This window comes from Lonchura striata, chromosome 3 (genome assembly GCF_050655825.1).
Source record: "Lonchura striata isolate lonStrDom1 chromosome 3, ASM5065582v1, whole genome shotgun sequence".
In the NCBI taxonomy this organism is placed as follows: domain Eukaryota; kingdom Metazoa; phylum Chordata; class Aves; order Passeriformes; family Estrildidae; genus Lonchura; species Lonchura striata.
In genome coordinates, this window is record NC_140705.1 from 92486424 (window position 1) to 92503530 (window position 17107).

The 17107-nt window shown below is 48.6% G+C and overlaps 2 protein-coding genes across 5 annotated transcripts; one reads left to right on the forward strand and one right to left on the reverse strand.

Annotated features, from left to right (window-relative positions):
- The first annotated feature begins 63 nt into the window (after positions 1-63).
- Positions 64-6708, forward strand: MGME1 (mitochondrial genome maintenance exonuclease 1). Of its 4 annotated transcripts, none has more exons than XM_085577076.1 (6): positions 64-366; positions 1114-1269; positions 2097-2694; positions 3438-3660; positions 4068-4200; positions 5371-6708. In XM_085577076.1, exons 3-6 carry the CDS (start codon positions 2172-2174, stop codon positions 5503-5505), a joined length of 1014 nt encoding a protein of 337 aa, XP_085433202.1. In that variant the 5' UTR covers positions 64-366; positions 1114-1269; positions 2097-2171; the 3' UTR covers positions 5506-6708. The 4 variants fall into 4 exon arrangements, with proteins under 4 accessions (XP_085433202.1, XP_021395847.3, XP_085433203.1 ...); XM_021540172.3 differs by having other exon boundaries at positions 64-90; XM_085577077.1 differs by lacking the exon at positions 1114-1269.
- On the reverse strand, positions 2097-15491 carry OVOL2 (ovo like zinc finger 2). Its single transcript, XM_021540251.3, has 4 exons — positions 15111-15491; positions 14225-14415; positions 11864-12053; positions 2097-9298 (listed from the first exon to the last, which is right to left on the reverse strand). Exons 1-4 carry the CDS (start codon positions 15208-15210, stop codon positions 8988-8990), a joined length of 792 nt encoding a protein of 263 aa, XP_021395926.3. The 5' UTR covers positions 15211-15491; the 3' UTR covers positions 2097-8987.
- Between the last annotated feature and the right edge of the window lie 1616 nt (positions 15492-17107).

Consider the following 17107-nt stretch of genomic DNA (forward strand, 5'->3'; position numbering starts at 1 on the left):
GCAGCGCGTGCGCAATGAGCACGGTAGCGGCGGCGGGCGGGGTGCGCCTGCGCGCTGGCGCCCGCGGCGGTGGCGGGAAGCGCGGCTGAGGTAACGCGGAGCCGCGGGCCGGGAGGGCCGGGAGGACCTGGGGGCGAGGGCAGGCCAGGGAGGGGAAAGAGGGAAGCTGCTCCTGCTGCTGCTCCTGCTGCTGCTCCTGCTGCTGCTCCCCTGGCCCGCACTGCCCCCGGGTCCGTCAGCGAGCGCTGCCGTGGCTGGGCATGCCCGCGTCCGGCGGGGCTTCTGGGCTTTTTGTCCACAGTGGCTTATCCCCCTCTGCACAAGGCGGGGCTGTCCGGCACTGGAATTTTCAGGCACCTGCAGGAGGTTTGTTTTTCTGAGGGCACTTGGTGGTCACTGGTGTTGGCCCAGCTCTTTCACAGAGCGCTGACTTCGTGTTACAGCCACATTCCCCTCTAACTCCATTCCCAGTGCTGATCTGGGAATGAAGCTTGAACAGAGAACTGAAGCCTGTTTACCCTGAACTAAAGCCCACAACTGTGGGCTTGTGCTTTAAACGGGGTTGCTGAGTTGTCTCTCTTTGTGCTCTAAATATCTCAAAAGAGGGAGGTGTATTTTTAACCTGGATAGGTTCAATAATGTGTTTTGAAAACTGCAGGGAACTCATAGTTATACCTTCATCAATGGATTTGTTCTGCTCAAAATAGGGACAAGGGACAGTAGGTCTGTACGTGTGTTTAGGAGTGTTCTTTTTTGTTATCTCTGAAATAAGCCAGAGCTTTTAGTTTTTTGTTTGGTTGGTTTTTGGGGTTTTTGTGTGTTTGTTTGTTTTGTTTATTTGTTTGTTTTTAGCTGGATAGGTTTCTATGGAGAAAAAGCCATACTGGTTATTATGCAAAATCACAGCTGGAGGTAGATTTTTATAAGTGAACTTTTCTTTAAGTAATCCTTTCTATTTCCTTTAGTTAAACCACTCATCCCTATACCGGAAAAAAATTCCTCAGTTGTGTTAGCTCAGTTATTGTTGGAGCTGCAACAACTTCCTTAGGAAAGTAAAGTTGTCTTGTTTTTGGTTTTTTTTTTTAGCTCCAAGTTATTTTAATTTTTTTTCAGTTCTCCATTGTGGCTCATCATGTAACACTTGAAGCTATTCTGCCAGTCTTCAACCACAAATGCTTTCAGAGAGGAGACACTTCCCCAGAGGGAAATCTCAGTTAAATTCTGTGCTTTGTGTACAAGAGTAGATCCCGACCACTCTTTTTCTTTCTTGTAAGTTAACCTGCACAGAAATGCCACTTTAGTGGTTTATTGAAAAACACATGAATCTTTACTCAGCAGGGCACAAGGGTTCCTTATTTCTTAACAATCCTAGAACTTCTTTCCTTTTGTAAAGCAGGACAGCAGCTGGCAAACTCTCCCTTCCCTGGTAGTTTGGTTCATACACTGCACAAACATTTCCACAAGTACTGGAAATTCCACAGGTATATTCCCCAGCACAACAAAGGCTAGTAAATCAAAACTCATGCCAGTCACTGAAGCACTGTTGCACTAAATTTAACTCTGGAGATCACAATTGTATATACTGTTGCTGTCTGTTTGGGGACACAAAAGAAAATCGTGGGTTGATACCCTATAAGGTACCTTGTTCCCACAATCTCCTTCAGTTAGTCATTCTCTATAAACTTAAGAGTTTTCATACTTCACAGCAATAATTTGCTTCAGTGACCTCTGTGTAGCTTTTATTTCCCCCTCCCTCTTTTGGGGGCTGTTCGTGGCAGATCTGGTTTTTGTGCCTACTTCCATGGCAGTTCTGATACTGTTGCTGTAGGGATGTCCTGTGATGCAACTTTAGCTACTTGCAACAAATCTCCAAGTGCTTCAGATTTCAGATTTGGCAGGCCAGCAGCAGTTCCTTTCAGGAACATTTCCTCTTTTCCTCACTCATTGTTTTTTTATCTTATTTATCTGAAGAATAGAGGTGGTAAAAGGTAAATGAATACACTTTGGTCATAGCAATTCTTTGTTTGGCAAAGGGCAAGAATAGGAGGGTGGCAGAGTTTCATGGCTCTGTAAATCACAAATTTCTTTTTCCACAGGAAAAAGGTAACCCACAGACTGTTGCTGACAGAAGGAAGAAAACTCTTAACTGCTCACAAACGCTTCTTGTCAGGATGCAATTCTTACAGATTCTGTCCAGGAAACCAGGGAGCCTGGAAGTGCTTTTTCAAATACCATTTTGCCAAAAACAATTCCCATACACATGTCTGTCTACCTCTGCATGTGTTTATAGCAAAAAGAAAAAAGGAAACGGTTATGAACAAGTTGACCAAGAAAAATACAAGAACTTGGTCCACTCTGTTACATCTTATAAAACCAGCACCCAAACACCAGAGACAATACTTGAGGAAGACAATTTGTTATATGGGCCACCAGCTAAACACACACCTCCAGTTAAAGCTGGGACAAAAACTCCCAAGAATTGGTTTCCTTTAATAAACCCCAGCAAGAGAATTATTCCAGCCAGCAGTGATTCAAATATCCCTATGAAAATCGGGTTACGAAGAATGAAGATGCCCAGTGTTACCCGCATCCTTCAACAAACCCTCTCCCCACAGCAAATCTTCTATCTGGAAAGATGGAAGCAGAAAATGATAGAGGAGCTTGGAAAAGAGGGATTTGAAGAGTATACCAAAAGTAAGTCTAGCCAGTGTGATTGTAGAGTAGAAGCAGTAGGTTGGATTGCTGGCAGGTACGATGGGCCAAGTGGTTTGGAAATCCATGAAGTTGCTTCTGTTTCATGAGAGCATGTTGTGAGTGTACCTGTTATCAATGAGCCTAAGCTCTGGTCTTTGTTCTGGGGCCAATAAGGTGGATTTATAAATTTGTGGAAAATGAGAGTCAGACTGTAGGCGTACTTTGCTCAATCCTGTCTGACTTTCCTTTAGTTCTCGATTTGCCAGTATCTATTTAGAAATAGGTATTTTCCAGATGATGTTACTGAGCCTCTTTGCAATTACAAAGCTACTTTGTAACAAGATGGAAATAGGTATTTTGAACTCCTATAGTCCTGAGCATTTAAAAACCAATTTGTCCTGCTGTTTATGGTGAGGTTTTTCAGTAACTGTTTGGTTTATCCAGTGAATGTATGGATAAAAACCAATGTGTTCTTCTGTTTATGCTGAGGTTTTTCGGTAACTGTTTGGTTCATCCAGTGTATGTATGAGTAAGCAGTGAGACTAAAACAGTAAAGGAAGCATTAACAGAAGGGATACCGACTTCCTATTGATAATTTATTTTCTGTTTCTTTCCCTTCTCCCCACACCCTCAAACTTTCATTACAAAAACCAGGACTGATTTAAGAGCTACATTGTGGGATATATAGGATACAAATCTAAAGTAGTGTCTAAAATGTGAGGGGGTTTTCCCGTTTTTCTTAGATCTTTTTCTCCAAGGAGAGCTCTTTCATTCAGCTTTGGAATCGATATTCCTGCTTGAAGAGACAGCAGCTAGGGACCAGGGTAGAGATGATGTTGTGGCTGGCTACTTATCCAGTGTGGAACATGTCTTGGAAGACATCAGCGAGGTGAAGGCTCTGGAAAGTGGAGTTCACCATGAGACCCTGCAGTACCTGGGCCTGGTTGACTGCGTGGCCAAGTATCGGTGAGGTGCCCTCCCCTAAAACTCCTGTCATGTGGTGCCGTGGAGGCCAGGGTGTGATTGAGTGGCTGGGGGAAGCTGGACAGATCTCTAGGACTGGCAGGCTGGAGGAACTCCCCTGGATGATCCTCACGGCGTGAAATGCTGTTTTTCCTGGTGGGGAGTTCCCTACAGAAGAAGGGACGGGTTTAAGCATTTTCCAGGAGCTGCGGAGGGTTTGAGTTAGTTGGTTTTAGTTTGGTTTTTAGGATCTAAACTGCCTGTGTGAAAGAGACTTGTTTAGTCACAATAATGAGCAATCAGGGGGAAACAGGCTGAGAGTGAAAAGTCTTTATGTGCTGTCTCACTTATTTCCTACTTGTGACTAAACTTAAGTTTGAACCATTGTCCTGCCTTGTTCTCCTGTGCAGGAACCAACTCTGTGTGATTGACTGGAAAACATCAGAGAAGCCAAAGCCATTTCTTCAGAATACTTATGACAACCCATTACAGGTTGCAGCGTATATTGGAGCCATAAATCATGATGCCAATTATGACTTCCAGGTCAGTAGGCCTGCTGCATGCCAAGACAAGCAGCAATGCCTATGTGGTCTTCATTTCTTCCTGCCTTTAGAACCTGCTGCCCATTGTGGAAGCGTTGGTAGGATTTGTAACAAAAGAGCCCAGTCTGAGATCAGGTTAAGATGTCATACTGTCAAATAATTCCACTACTCCTGCTAATCTTGCTGCCCTTGGCTGCCAGTAGTGAATTTTCAGTGGTTTTAAGGAAGTGCTCAGTGGGACCAAGAGATGCTCAGATGAACTCCCTGGGACTTGGCATCTGGGCAATCCCCTGTGCTCTGTCCTGTGTGGTTTTGGCTTGTGTCAAGAGTAGGAAGGGGCAGGAGAGGAAATAAAAGAACCTGCAAACAGGAAAATAGTATGGGGGGATCTTGCCTGCATCCTGCCTTGCTGTGTCCCACTAGCAAATGAGGAACTAAGTGATGCACTTGGTGTCTGGAAGCTGTACTGTGTTTCTTCAGGGAGGAGCAATATGTTAGGAATCACTGCATCAGAAAATGGTGGAATCATGTTTTTAAAGACTCCAAAAGCAATTCTAGCCTGCCTGCTTGGCCTGAAGGATTTTTACCTCAGTACAAGTATTGAAGTGGGAAAATAAGCAGAAGAGAGCAGGTTAATTTGTATGATGTGCAAATGACTTTCTAGGATATTGTAGAGATCAATGAACACAAGCAGTCCACAGACATGATCCTTACAGAGTGAAATATGGGCTGGAATTCTGCTAATAGCTTCCTGTCCCCCACTGCCAGTGGCTGTTTAGGATTTGGGATTTGTCAGGTATGAAAGATGTCAGAAAATACCCTAAGTAACCATTTCTATTCAGACTGAAGCTGGAGAGTGGCATCAGTCTGGTTGTATGGCCCCAGGCAAAAACTCCTCAGTCTCTGGCAATTTTCCTGGCATCTGCAGGGTTTAAGTATCACTCATCCTCAGAGTTCATGTCCCTGGTTTTCACTGGAGTTACTCAGAGCTTTGGGCTCGAGGTTTTTGGAGCATTTGAATATTAAGTCTCCAAGTGTTTTACAGTAAGCTGTTTTCCCTTTTTATTCTGATGTGAGATGTGTATGTTAGGAAGATGTTTTGCAGTGAGGTTTGGCTCTTAGGGTTGCACACAAATGTGGTGTTTGTGACAGCGCCCTGTTTGTGCTGCAGGTTCGCTGTGGGCTCATTGTGGTTGCCTACAAGGACGGCTCTCCGGCACACCCACATTTCATGGATCCTGACCTGTGCTCTCACTACTGGAATAAGTGGCTCTTGCGCCTGGAGGAGTACATGGACAAAAACTGACCCACACTAAGCACAAGCTACTGGCCTGAGCACAGACACAAAGGAAGAACCTTTTGTTTAAATGTACCATCTTCATGTTCTTTTTTGAGTAACTTTGGCCAATTTCTTACTAGCTCTCTTCTCTCCCCTCCCAAAAATACAAATAACTTTCAAATGGGGAATATCTATTTCCTTATACTGTAGGTGACCTCAGTGGTCCAGGCAGAAAAGCCCAACTTATTTGGTCTGTCTTTTTATCCCACAGTTTATACAGCCTGGGGTTGGTAGAAAAGTTCCTACTATCGAGTAAAACTGCTTGATCAGATCATCTTTCATTTGTGATTTTTGAGGACAAAAAAAGTTGCAGAACTCAGTCTTTAAATATGAAGTTGGTGAACTAAAGCAAAACAACATGTGCAATGTATGAGCCGAGAGAAATGCAAATGATAAAGAAATTAATATAGTAGACTGGGTTTCAGTCAGTTCTTGCTCATGCCATCATCAGGCTTGTTATCATTTGTGGTTTGTCTTACAGCTACAACTGGAAAACCTGTCCCGAGAGTTATAATTAAAGTCCTCATTAGTTCTTATTTAGAATAGTACAGCAAAGTGGCCACTTAGCAGAAGTGGCTCAGCAAGAGAGGAGCAGAATTGGAGCCAACACTCCCAGAAATGTCCAGCGAGTGTTCTGAGAGGTGGGAATGTTGGCTGCTGCTAGTGGCTCCTCCTGCAGGTGTTTTAACACCCAGCCCACAGAAAAGCACTGTGAGATGGGCTGTGTGCCTTGGGAGCTCTGTGCTGCCACTGCCTTGAGCTCTCCTGACTCTACTGTGGGTCTGAGCCAACAAGGAGCCCACCCCAAGAACGATCCCCAGTGCCACGTGAGTGAGTTTCTGTATCACAGCAGGCCTGTGGCTGTGAAGCAGGGCCTTCTGAGGGGTGAAGAGCTGCTGGTTGGGTTTTGGAGGCTGTTTCTTATGGCTTCCTCTTTGGTTTGTTTGTTTGTTTTTTCCAAATAAGATTGTGAATAAATGTTTTGAAACAGAACTTTTACTTTTGAAGCTAATAAAATCAAGTCTGTAAAGCAGAGAATAAGCCTTGATCATATCAGGCAGTATTGCTCTGGAAAACTTTTTCCTCATTCTTTTTGTCTTCTATGAATTGTATGTATGAGTTTTCACAATAACACTGCAGCTTACAAATAAAATTATGACCAACCCCTAAGCTTCAAGAAAATCAGCCAGAACCCCTGGAAGGGGTGCCTGAGGAAGGCTGCAGCAAAGCCACTTTGTAAACCCAAGTCCCAGCTGAGTCTGTACCTCGGAGAGCCAGGAGGAGGCAGACAGCCTTCAAAAGACAGCAGTGATGGGAGTCACTCGTGTCTGGCACTTCTGAAAGCCTGGCTGCTGCCTTGGGCATCCCTGGCTGAGCTGTGGAGCATTTCTGGAGCAGCACAAGCTGGTTTGTCCTGTAACAGGACTGGCAGGTGGCTGTCACCAGTGTCACCCAAACCCAAACACTCTTTGTGACCAGTTTCAATTAAGTTGCCAGGCTGTTCAAGTGATGTGCCCAGGGCACTGCTACGGGCAGTGTCTATCCTCTGCAGAAAAACTTGCTGGGCAGCCAGGGCAGTTAGTTCAGCTCTGACATCCAGCTTCCTAGGGCTTTGCTCTCCATCCAGGATGGCTTTTTCCCTGTGGCCTGCTACCTGCTCACTTTCTCTTTTGTGAATCCTTTCTGTGCGCACCTCACTGTGCCTGTGTCAGCAGGGATGTGCTGTGGCAGTGACACTGGAGGGAGAGCAAAAGCAACATGTGGTGCAGGAGGGATAAAAAACCAACCCATGCACACAGGTACACCCACCAAACATGTCTCTGGCTGGAGAGGAAGGGTTTCAGCCCCAACTCTGCTGTACCAGGAGAAGGGCTGAGGTTTCAGCAGAGCTGAGCACACAAATCCCATGCAGTGGCATGTGAACATTAATCCCATTGCAGTGAGCAACCTTCTCTTTACACTGCTCAGTTATAAGACCTGGGGGTTGGTGTACAAGCTTTAGCTTTCTGTAAAGTCAGGATCTTTTAATTTACCTCAGATGCTTTTTTTCCCCAGCAACTTCCCATTTATTAAAGTATGTTACAAACTTCCCTGCTATATAGGATGCTTGTTCTTAACACAGTAGCATCACTTTATTATCCTCATTTTCAAGGTCTCAAGCACCAGCAGTTGTGCTGAATAAAGCATTAATATCCTTAAGAATGTCTTAAGACCCCTAGAATCTTTTCCCCACAAGAACCCAATCAGGTGCCTGTACAAAACTGAAGCAAGTTGAAAAGACTTTTTTACAGTTCTTGTAAAGTTGCTCAAAATGTCTCATTTTAGCAGCAATGACTGTGAAAGTCCTGGCTAAGCCTGACGGTATTTTAGGTGGGAGGAGCCTTCTACACTTAGAGTGGTCAGAGAGGAGCAGCCAGATTGGTGCCTGCAGCTTTGCACTGATCTCCTAAAGCAGACACAGGCTCAGTCCCCCTTTCCACCACACTGTTGTATTAATGAACAGCACTTGAATATAAAAGAGGAAAAAAAAAACCCAAACACACACACACACACACTATAAAATATACACAAAATTGCATCTCATCATGACAGAAAATACTTATTTTCAAGTCATTACAGTGCTTTCCTTGGGTTTCTGGGTTGCTATAGGTGTATGTTAAAAGGATGTGGTAATAATCCTCAGAGTGAGCACGGCAAGTCCAAGAACATCAGAGCTAAGATTTCACTTATATATCAACATGATAAAAGCAAGTTCATGGCTTCAAGTACTTAAGATATAACCAAAGGTCTGCCCTAAAATAATGTCATTTGCTAGTAGAGAAACTTTGGTAAGAAAACATTCTGCATCCTTTGGGAAGAGTTTCAACTCACCTTGGATCACACTTCCAAAAATTGTAGGCAGACTACACAGGGGGCAGAGCTGAGGGTATTTGCACATTGTAGCTCATTTGCTGATATAATGCACTCCTGTTCTTTAGGCACTTCAATTAATGTTGCATACAACCGTGCACCAGTAGCACTCTTACTCAACACTTTTCACCCAAACCTCTCATAAGTAATTTGCATGGGAGGTAGCAGTTATTAACTTTACAAAAAACAAATACAGTGCGGAATAGTGAACCCATTTGTCAGGGGTGTTCAGACCTGTGGCAGAGCTGAAACAGAAAACAGGTTGCCCAAATGTCAGTTCAGTAAATACTCCATCCGAGAGGTGACAGCCTTTGCAAGCATTCCGTTTTTATTGGCCAGATAAAAAAAAAAAAGTCTGATGTTTCCATCACAAATGGGAATATTTCTGTCAAGCTGAAGTTTTATCAACATCAAGAGAGTCCCGTTAACAAAAGTATCCCTTTAATTTCAGGTGTTCCTTTCAAAACTGTTCTTAAAAAAATAATATACGTAGTCCTACATGTAAACTTCATTCCTGCTGAGCGCCGTGAGTCCCCGTGTCACTCGTCCTTGCCGTCCTCTTTGGAGTTCCTCTGCAGGACGGGGCTGAGTTTGGTTTGCAGAACGGCTGCGAGTTTTTTGGAGGTTTTCTTCAGGAAGGCGCTGCCGGGGTGGACACCGCTGACGTGCAGGTACAGGTCCTCCTGCGTGGGGCCCGTGTAGCCGCAGTCCTCGCACACGTACAGCTTGTCCCTCCTCTGCTTGTAGGCGTACTGCTGCTGCACGCCGTGGATCTTCTTCAGGTGCGACTCCAGCGAGCAGCGCTGCGTGAAGGCCTTGTTGCAAACCTCACACTTGTAAGGACGAATGCCTGCGGTGGGGAAAGACAGACGTTACCTGTGCGTCACCTGCTGTGTCACCTGCTGCGTCACCCGCTGTGTTACCCGCTGTGTCACCCGCTGTGTCACCTGTGTCTTGTTTCCTACAGCCAGCCAAGAGCAAGGCTCCGGCACATCAGCTGCTGAGATGGTATCCAGCAGCCCAAGGAGCTGCCTCTCTAAATAAAACATTCTTCCAGGCTATGAGTTTTCAGGAATGGGTTGATATCTTTAGGCATAAAAAACCTAGGAATGTTATCCTCATCATCTGCTAAGGTCAGTGGTTTGGTCCTACGGTTGTCGTTATCAGCTCCTGCAAAACTTATTTTAGACCCCTGACTATTTGAAATCCTGTGATTAGGTAAAACTATCAGTCTCAGCTTTTACAATGAATGAAAACATCTGTCGTGGTAAGATTTTAATTTTTCTCTTTCGGTTTAATGAAGCTTCAGTGAACAGCAGTGAATGTCCAGCAATCCCAAATGCTTCAAAGGAGCGAGAGCTCTTTCATACAATACAGTTTTGATGACTGAGATTACAAATTCTAGAGAAGTGCAGGAAGATGAAAGAAATAACTGTGTGTTTCCAGAGGAGGGAGAAGAAACTGACTTGTGACTTGAAAGCCCAGACAACCAACACCATAAAAATCAATTTCACCACCAATCAACACTGATTTAACAACAGCTCCCCCAGTGCTTAAAGAGCTGAGGGTTTAGCAACACTTGAAAGAAACTAAACCAGAAGGAATTCTGCTTACTACACTAGATGAGTAAGTTTCCAAGCAAAGACCACCCTTAAAACTGATATAAGGAGTCACCTAACTCCCTCTTTTCCCCAGGGAAGATGGAATCTGGAAGATCAGACCTATGGTGAGCCAGGCAGAAACGGGTAAACCAGATCGGTCTGTTCAGGCAGTTGTAATTTTGTGATTGCATTAAGTTACCAGTCAGGACCTGATCTATCTACCAGAAATCCAAGTTAATTATAAGTTCCAATAAGCAGCATCTCAACTGCATTTTTGTTTAGTTAAAAGAGGTTATCCCAGCGCACCAGATTAAACAATCAAGAGAGAAGTTTCCTAATGCTTGCTGCTGTGAAATTGCTTCATTTCCATTAAACTGGAGTTGGAGAGAAAGCCCAAACCTTCATCAGAATTCACACACAAAAGCAGTTTCATGCTCATTTGAAGGCAATTTAAACTTCCACCATCCTTGGTGCCTGCTCCAGCACTCCACAAGCAGGAACAGAAGCACAGAAAGGGCAGTGCCAGGATGACACAGCCCATTAGGGCCATGGGAACCTCTTCAACACTTAGGAATAATTTAAAATAATTTAGGAATAATTTCAAATTTTTCTGAACAGGGACCCTCTTGGATTTATTTTCTGACTCTCTGATGAGGGGACAGCTTGAAAAATCACTTCCTTTGGAAGCACTGACTCCACTCTCCAGCCATACCCCAAGTGGCAGCTCTTCTTCCCACATGAAAGCTTTGCAAACAAACCCAAACAGTCCAAAACATTGGCTTCAGGCAATGCTTTCCCATCCAAACAGGTGTCATTGCTTGTGGGGGCTCTACTACTAAGAAACAACTCCTGCCTACCAACATCCTTGTGTCACTTCTAGCAGTTCACCTGGTTAATGGGGCTCTGCAGAGCATCTGCACACATCTAGAAAGATGGGATGTGCCTGGGAGATGTGGAGGATGCACCTTCTGGGTGCCCAACAGTGCAAAGTCAAATGGCCCACCAGGAAGCACTACCCTCGGAGAGCATGGGGTTGATGTTTATTTAAGCCATTGCTTCCACCAAAGGAAAAAATAAAAGCCAAACTGGCAGCCTTCTCCCTGCTCCAGGCTGATGTAAGAACTTCTGGGAAAAGTGAGCTGGATTTGAGGCAACAGAAACACAACCTCTGCAATTTGGGATGGACTCAGGAACTGGCCCCACAGCAGAGAGGTCACAGACAGCACATCCTCCAGCCTGGTGGAGGCACAGCATGAACCACACTCTGCTTCCTCCAGACATTTCCAAAATCAAGCCTGAATCCCATCCTGCACAGCAATCAGCTGGGAAAGCTCTCCACAGCAAAGCCCCAGGAAACTGCTGCTGCTGGTTGCCTCTAGAGGGCAAAGCGTCTCCATCGAGCTCCCGCCTGCACTCAGATAACTGCAGAGATTTGCTGTCCGGGGTGGTAATCCCAGGCAGGTTATCCTGGGGGGGGGTTATCCCAGGCAGGTTATCCTGGGGGGTTATCCCAGCCTCAATGCCCCAGGCGTGGCAGCACGGGGCCATGGCTACACAAGGTGTGGATGGCAAGTCCTGCACCGTCACTGCTTCCCACCGGTTGCAATAGTTCTCCTCAGATTTCAACCTTCCCAAGCCTTTTCTCTGTCCACAGGCACATCTTCCCCTTTTCTCTGCTGCTTCCCCACTATTTTTGGCAAATGTTAACCAAGGCTTCATGTTATGATGTTGCCAGGTTACCCTCACCCTCTCTTTGTCCTTGCTCCACCCCACCCCTTCTCCCCTCCGCGGGTCCCCGGGGAAGGCATTCTCACCAGTATGGGTCCGGACATGCCTTTTCAGATCAAAGGTGTCGTTGAAGCCTTTTCCACAGAAGGTGCACAAGTGTCTCTTCACCTGGCTGTGGCACTTGATGTGACGGTTGAGCATCCTCTGCAGGCGAAAGCCTTTGCCACACAGCTCGCAGCTATGCAGGGCAGCATCGTTGCAGGTGCCAGTGGTGAACTGAGAAGTGGGAGAGGACTTTGTGAGCATTGGCATGAGCCAACAGAAGAAATAAAGCAAAACAAGCAGGGCTTATTGTGGCATTAAAAAAAAAATGGGGGGATATATTAAAAATCAAAAGTGAAAGCGTTCAAGATTTTCCTGCTGGGTGAAACCTTCACACTCTCCTTATAATCAAGTGGGAGACTTCATGTGCACAGTTTGGCACTGAGGTATCTCTGGCCAGCTTTGATTCAGGGGTTAAAACAAATTCTGTGTAGCGGTTTCCTTCCAGGGGCAGCAACCCTTATCCAGCTACATCCGTGAACACAAGGGCTTAGGCTATGAGCACCTTTCTGTGGGAACCCTCCTGTGCTTGCTCCTGCACTCAGCTGATATCCTGAAAGGAGAAGAGAAGTCTTCCCTGGTGCCAGAGAGTTGTTTTATGTGCTGCCTTCACTAGTCATGCCTCCAACTGCTCCAGGTCCCTCAAAAACCAGCCAGCAGTGATAAAAAAGGTGGTTTTGGAGAGATAAACCCAAGGCACGTTGTGCTGACTCAGCAGAGACTGAAACAATGGCCCTAATCTTACCCTGTTGGTGTCCCTGGCTCCTTAATTAACAGCCAAGTCACATTAGGGGGTAATCTCATTCCCACTCCTAGCACCAAAAGCATGGTGCCAACACCATGACATAACTTGACTAAAGAAGACACTGATGATTCAGCTCCTGGGAAGATCATTCCTCAGAGGGAAGGCTTAATATCTGGAAAATGTAAATACTGCACTGCTGGTTTAATTATTCCTGGCGGAACACACGGACATGCCCCCTGTTAGACACCAGGGATGAGGGAAAGCCAGCAGAGTAGACAGGACCACATGCACACATCCATGGGCTGAAAAACACAGCTCTGCTGAAACGAGGTTTTGCTGTGACAGTCACAAATAGCCCAGGTTAAATTATACAAAGTAGGTTAAAGTCAAACAGCAGCAGAGTGGGCTTTTTACAAGGACAAGAATATGTCTGGGGTTTCTTTTTCCTGAAGAAACCAGCCCTCCTCCTCTGCTTACTACTGAAGCAACACTACTCGAAATTGTAAAGAAAGATTAAAAAAAAATCGGCAGCTGTGAAACCATGAGGTGTGAAACTGGAGGGGGAGCCATCTGGGAAGAATCTGTTGGGCAACAGGGCTATGACTCCATCTCAAGCAGCTGCATATAACCGGGGTGAAACCTAATCATGAGACTTCAGAACACGGTGACTGAAAAGCTGTCAGCCCGGCACAAACAATGGTAATTTTTACAGCCCCATCCAGCAAAGCAGCAGCCAGGGTTTAACGAGGTGTTAACTAGCAGTGGTAAACACATCTCCTTCTGCCTAGCGCTGGGGTGGCCTGGTTCTACCTCTGCTGAGAGGACCCTGGATGCTCCGAGGGAGATGCGGCAGCTCGGTGTTGAATTCTCGGTACCACAAGGACCCGAGGCACCGTGAGCAATTTGCCTTCTCAGCCTTGGTAGGGAAATCACTGTGCTGCTCTGCTGGCTCTGCCCAGGGAGCAGCCAGGCAGCCAGAGTGCCTGCCCTGGCAGCAGAGAGGCTCCTCAGCAAAGTCAGCGGACAGATGATTGCTTCATCTCACCCAAGCCCGCATGGCGACCTCAAGGTGGCAATGGTCCTTCACAGCTATGGAGGAGAACCTTTAGCTGCTTTCTTGATAGATCACGGTGGGAGGGGCAGCGTGAAGAGTCACCCCAGCCCTTCTTGGTGAAGGCTGAGTACAACCTAGAAGGCAGGTTTTAAGGAGGCCCCACGCTAAGGAACAAGATCCACCCACGCACCATGGGGCATGACTTCTCGCTGCCAGGGCTGGTCCTTCCTGGCTGGGTTCAGAGCTCCTGTGGGACCCGAGCCAAGCAGGTCAGGGGCAGCACATCCCAGGCAAGGATAAGAGAAGGCAAAGGGCACTGGAAGATTATGGCACATCGCTTACGAGGCTTTCCCTGCCACTGCCATCCTACAGCCGGCTGCCCTCGCAGGCTTCCACCTCGGTGTGCAGGACAGGTGCTGTCACCACGAGCAAAGCGAGCCCAAGGGACTGTTGTCACCTGGTGTCCCCAGGCAGCAGCCAGGCCTTGACCTTGAACAGGGGTCACCCCATTGCCAGAGAAGAGACGGTCGGGATGTGGGCGGTTACCTTGATTTTTGACCTGACCATGGGGCGCTTGACGGCCAGGTCCAGCAGCATTCCCCCGCCCGTGCCCAGCTCGCCGGGGGCAGGTTGGGGCGTCGGGGGGTCGCTGGGCTCGGCGTCCCGGGTCCCGCTGCTGCCGCTGCTCTCCAGGCTGCAGCTGTCTTCGTAGCCCAGCAGCACGCAGCCGATGCCGCCTGCAACGGGGTGGGGACGCGATAAAGCGGGGGGACCCCGGAGCCGCGGGAGGCCAGGGCAGGGAGGCGGCGGGCGGCAGCCGGCGGGGCCCGGTGTGTAACCTGCGGGCGGGCCGCTGGCGGCGGGGGAGGATCCCCGGCTCACGCTGCAATCGGAAACTCAAACACGAACGGTCCCAAAGTTCAAACAAGCCAGCTCCGCCGCCTTCCCGTTATACCCCGGGCAAGGGCAGGAGGAGCGGGAGGAGGAGGAGGAGAGGGGGAGGCCAGGAGTGCATCACCCCCCCACCCCCCACCCCCCCTCCCTGGGTCCTTCCTTCTCCTCCCCCAGCCACCTTTCTCATGCAAACGAGGTTTCCCACCTTCCTGGTAACACACACACACACACACATTCCCCCCAGCTCCCCGCCCCGCCATTCCCGGGGGCTCTCCGTGGTGTGAGACGCTGCCAGGCATGGGGGCGCACGGCCCGGCGGGGCTGGCACCCCTGCCGCTGCCCGGGGACTTTTCCCTCGAGCGCTGTCCGTGTCCCCTCCACCGCGTTTCGCACAGCTCTCTTTAAGCCACTTAGTCCCCCTCGGGGCTCCCCCGGCCCGGCAGAGCCCCCTCCCCAAGTCGCCCCCTCCGCGGGGACCCCGCTCCCTCCGTCCCTCCCGGCGGCGCCCGTCGCGGGGCGGCGGCCGCCGGCGCCGTACCCGGGATATAGGTGTCGGCTCTCTCCTCGTCGGGCAGCCCATCCCAGCTGCGCACCGCCGGCTGCGGGCTCCGGCGCTTCACCAGGAAGGCTCTGGGCATGGCGAGGGCAGGGGGCACGGCTGGGCACGGAGCGGAGCGGCCGCGTCAGCCGCGCCGCCCGCCCGCAGCCCGACGGGGCGCGGGCGCTGCGCTGCCGTCCGGGGAGCGGGACCGCACGCACCGGGCAGAGCCGCTGAGGCGCGGGGAGGGGAAGGGGAGGGGAGGAGAGGGGAGAGGGTGGGGGGGGGGGGTGGAAAGTTTCATAAGGTGGAATAGAAAAATGCACCAGGAAACTTGGGAAGGAGCATGCGTGCTGCAAACATAACGGTGTCAACAAGTCTGCTTACCTGTCCGACCGGTTGGAGCAGCTGAGCTTTGTTCCAGCCCTTCCTAAGGCATGAATGTTTGCAAAAGAATTTAACGTCTGAAAATTAAAAAAAAAAAAAAAAAAAAAAAAGAAAGAAAGAAAGAAAAAAAAAAGAAAAACCCAAACCAAACCAAAAACCCAACCGAGGAAGGAGCCCCGCCGCTGCCGTCTGCCCGCAGCCCGCCGGCGGAGCCCCCGCCGGGCCGGCCCCGCTCCCCTCTCTCCGCCGCCGCACCGGGATGCCCTGCCGGGAATGGGGCCGGGGCTGCTCCCCGTTAGCGAGTGCGGGTGCCGCCGCCCACGGGGGGCTGAGCAGAGACCCTCCCGGGACTGCCTGTCGAGGGGAAGACTTGCCGAGGCGCCGGGAAAGAGGCCGAGCCGTCCTCGGGGCGGCAGCAGGAAGAAAAAGTTCTTATTAGTTTTCTTAATGACTAGCCTTTCTTCTGTTCAGAAAGGAAAAAAAAAAAATTATTCTTTTTCAGTCATTGATTTAAAATTCAAAATGTGTCACAGCCATTTCTCTCCCCACTCGTTTTTTCTTCTTTTATTTGCCTCTTGTCGTCTTCCCCCTCTTCCCAAAGTGGAAATGAAACAAAGACAAGAGGTTAGGGTATTGGGGAAGGAAGCAAAAGAAACAGAAGAAAACCCACAAGAAGTCTGCGAGCAGAGCCCACGCCTGGCGTGGCGTTGGGTGTTGAACAACATTCAGGGATTCCTTCTCCCGTTTCCTGTTCAATCTACTTTTTTTATTAAGAGCAGTGGAAACGCACTTGGTGCCTCCTCCCCGAGCTCATCCCCGCGGCACAGACGGCACCGGGCTGGGGCATTGCGGGAAGGAGCGCCAGGAGCTGTTTCCCCACACGAAGGAAGAGGCCTTTCAAACGCAGTCACTCCTCTCTGGCGGAGCCGCTTTCCTCCCACAGGGCAGAGCACAGAGCAGGGGGAATTGATGGCAGTTTCATTGTCGGTTTCACTGCGACCAAGATTTCACTTCAGGGACTGGACCTGGAGCCTCTGAAAGGAGTACGCCTTCAAATATCACCGCCAGATGAAAGAGCTGTGCTGGATGCCGATGTCCCCTTAGTCTTCTGGAGCCCCAAGGGCGAAGCTCCAGCCCCACATCAGGTGATGTGCTGTCAGAGAGCTCCTCAGCAGTCTGTATTTCCACCAGGGTATCCCAGCACCTACTTGCTCCCCCTACTCCTGTGGGGAGTTTACAGTTTCCACAGGTACCAGGTGGGAAGCCACCTCAGCATGGCTTCGGGCAATACCTCAGTGAGACCGCACATAAAACCTTCCCTCTCTTTCTCTTTCAGGCTATGTAATTTCTCTGTTATGTCTGAGATTTTGCTCCAGGATAAAATAGAGCTATGTGGGGCTTAATTGATTTCTTTTTTCAGTGCTTTCAGCTTGAGGTTTCTTTTATTTTAACAACTCTTTGTCGTTTAAGCCAAAAGAGGTAGCAAATGACATTAATCAGAGCGCTCCCAAGCCAAGAGCTTGCTGAGACAACTTCACTGTCATCTGGGCTTTCTCAAATCCTGCTTTGAGGTTCTCATTTAATGAGGTCCCAGAGCACACACTTCACTT

Bases quoted from the DNA above. Each gene is read 5' to 3' on its own strand.
- MGME1 (XM_085577076.1), top strand. From the start codon at position 2,172: ATGCAATTCTTACAGATTCTGTCCAGGAAACCAGGGAGCCTGGAAGTG. The intron at 2,695-3,437 runs GTAAGTCTAGCC...CGTTTTTCTTAG, and splicing joins ATTTGAAGAGTATACCAAAA to ATCTTTTTCTCCAAGGAGAG. The intron at 4,201-5,370 runs GTCAGTAGGCCT...TTTGTGCTGCAG, and splicing joins ATGCCAATTATGACTTCCAG to GTTCGCTGTGGGCTCATTGT.
- OVOL2 (XM_021540251.3), bottom strand. From the start codon at position 15,210: ATGCCCAGAGCCTTCCTGGTGAAGCGCCGGAGCCCGCAGCCGGCGGTG. The intron at 14,416-15,110 runs GTACGGCGCCGG...ACCCCGTTGCAG, and splicing joins AGCCGACACCTATATCCCGG to GCGGCATCGGCTGCGTGCTG. The intron at 12,054-14,224 runs GTAACCGCCCAC...CCCACTTCTCAG, and splicing joins TGGTCAGGTCAAAAATCAAG to TTCACCACTGGCACCTGCAA.